This window comes from Musa acuminata, chromosome BXJ3-7, assembly GCF_036884655.1.
Source record: "Musa acuminata AAA Group cultivar baxijiao chromosome BXJ3-7, Cavendish_Baxijiao_AAA, whole genome shotgun sequence".
Lineage (NCBI taxonomy): Eukaryota > Viridiplantae > Streptophyta > Magnoliopsida > Zingiberales > Musaceae > Musa > Musa acuminata.
The window spans coordinates 9,261,265-9,263,969 of NC_088355.1; the positions used below are offsets into that span (position 1 = coordinate 9,261,265).

Sequence of the window (2,705 nt, forward strand, 5' to 3'; positions counted from 1 at the left end):
TAAATTATCATGCGATGAGCAGCTGCCGAGTTTAGTTAGAAAGGATAGACGAGCAGCTTGATCGTCGAATGCAGAGCAACTTGATCGTCACTTCATATTCTGCAATTGGTTCGACTACTATGAATCTTGTGGAACTCTTAAATCTCTTTGTACTAATTCTACCTACAAATATGTCAAGCAATGCAAGACTCCTCTGATCGGTAATAGAAAACAGTCGACGGAATTTTAGAAACAAATAATGAACGCAATTTGGCTCTATTAGCCAATCTGTGGAAGCCTAGCACATTGGGTAAGATCTCCGCTCATTATTTCACATCATAACCATTCAATTGGCCCAGTAGATTTATTTTCAGCATTTGTCAGATCAAATTGCATATAATGATGGGGAGCTGAATGATGAATAGTAGCTCAAAGATCTAAGTCTAGCCAATCACTTCCATTAAATAAGGTTACATTAAGAATTACAGTGAAAACCAAAACTAGTACAATTTGACTTGAGAAAAAGTAAGCTATATGCCTGTACAGGAACAGACGACTACATATCGGTAGGTATACCTTCTTACATATTGACTTGCCGAATCATTCAATGAACAATTTAAGGTGTGTCTATCAGAGGCCGAAACTGAAAGGGACCCCAGTGGCCGGAATCCACGAGTCACCGGACAAGAAGCCTCCCACGGTGAATTTGCTGGCTTCTGACGAACTCGCTATGACATGGTAGCCTGGCCAATTCACCCGCTTGCTGGTGTCAGCGCCTGCACCCGTGTTCATGTACTCCGCATAATACAAGGTACTCAAACCAAAGCTCCCGCTCCACTCCAGCCACCCGGCCGGATTAATTAGGCTGTCCAGCGATGTCTTCATGAAAACTGTCCTGGAGTACTTCTGCCACGGCCTGCCGAGATATGTCTTGAACGAGCCCTGCACTGGCCTGAGGTCCGATGCCGCAGTCACTATAGAATTATGAATCGATATGCCGGTGTTCTCGTTGTGGTCGGTTCGGCCTTGGGCAGTGACGGTGTTCTGCTGGCCGCTCATTGGCTTCCGCACGTAAATGTTGCAGCTCTGGAATACAACGACGGCGTCGCCGAAGATGAAGTCGACGGTGCCGTATATGTCACAATTGCGGTAGAACTGTCGCTGTGAGTACACGTAGAGAGTGTCTTGGTAGCCTTTGAAGCTGCAGCGGTAGAACACTGAGAGGTCCGACCCCGAACGGAGTGCGACCGCCTGATGTTTCTGGGGTCCTGCCGTGTTCTGGAAGGTCATGTCCCGTGCTATGAAACCGCCACCGGAGACAGCTGCGACCAGTAAGACAAAGGCGTCATCGAGGCATACTTGTAGAGAACGAGCGTTACACCATGAAGTTTCGGTAGAAGATTATTCAATCTTCTTCTATAAACAGCAAATCGTTAATTTGAAGCCTTTCTATATCGACCATGATGCGTAATTGGATGAAAGTATTAACTTCGATATAATAATTTGATGGAGACATTTATGAGAGAATAGATAGGCTCTTACCGAAAGTAGCAGAGCGGAACGTTGTGGAGCCATCTTGAACGTTCTTGCTACCTGTGACTACGGTGGCATCCATTCCGTCTCCAATCATCATTATGTTCTTCATGGAGTTGGTGATCACTACGTTCTCGTTGTATATACCAGATTTCACAAAGATCACGAACCTTGACGTTCCACTCCTTAGCTTTGCAGAAGCCGCGACAGCTTCTGAGATGGTCTTGTAGTCTCCGGAACCATCTTTAGCCACTACCAGATTGGCTTTTATCGTCGAGCTCGACGACTGAAGAAGCTTGCGATCCGCCGCTTTCACCCACCCTGGGAACCCCTGGGAGAGCAAACGGCGATTGCCCGGTGCCTTGCCCCGTGGCATCGCGTTGTTGACGGCAAGCGAGTTGCTAAGCGACTCCGATATGTTGTTGGCCATGAAAAGTGAGGATGTGAAGAGGAACGAAGTTCCCAGCTCGGCGAAGCCATTTTTGCACGTCTGTTGGTTAGCCATCGCGGCACTCAGCCACGTTTGAGCATCTTCGGCAGACGAAAAGTGTCCCAGGGAGCGGTTGAGATGGCCGATGGTGTCCTCAAACAGCTCCAAGCAATCAGCCCACGCGGCCTTGGCCGGATCATCGAGCGGCGCGAGGTTCATGGTTGATGCATGCTTGTGGGCGAGCAGGGTGCGGTCCAAGGTGGCCTGGAGGAGTTGGTCACGAAAACCTGACTGGGTTTCGGATTGCGCGAAGAGAGGGACACCGCTGACCATTGAACTGCAGACCTGAGGGTAAGGTGTTTGGCTACATGATAGTATCGGATCACCACTACCGTTAACCCCCATGACCACCAACAGGAGAAACAGGGAGAAGAAATGTGCTGAAAGCATGGCCATTGGGAGCGACAAGTTTGTAGAAGGATGTCTTGGATGGTTGCAAGCAGAGGGAACGGCTGTCCTTTATATAGGCTTCATTACGAGAACGTTGGGGCCCTCGAGACATGTATATGCGCATGTAGAACAACACATATGGACAGCGTTAGTTAATCTTAGGGGAAATATAAATTCGATTCGGACTGCACGGCATGAATCGAACACGTTGTATTTGAATTCAGCCCAGAGTTGGCCGTAATCGAATTCAAAACCAAGCGGACACTGTAGCGACCCTTATCCACGGATTTGGAGGTCAGAAAGGAATTGTGGC

The 2,705-nt window shown here is 48.3% G+C and overlaps 1 protein-coding gene across 1 annotated transcript; it reads right to left on the reverse strand.

Annotated features, from left to right (window-relative positions):
• Positions 1-493: 493 nt before the first annotated feature.
• Positions 494-2,423, reverse strand: LOC135643174 (pectinesterase-like). Its single transcript, XM_065159834.1, has 2 exons — positions 1,522-2,423; positions 494-1,301 (listed from the first exon to the last, which is right to left on the reverse strand). The coding sequence occupies exons 1-2, from the start codon at positions 2,396-2,398 to the stop codon at positions 610-612; spliced, it is 1,569 nt and encodes a 522-aa protein (XP_065015906.1). The 5' UTR covers positions 2,399-2,423; the 3' UTR covers positions 494-609.
• Between the last annotated feature and the right edge of the window lie 282 nt (positions 2,424-2,705).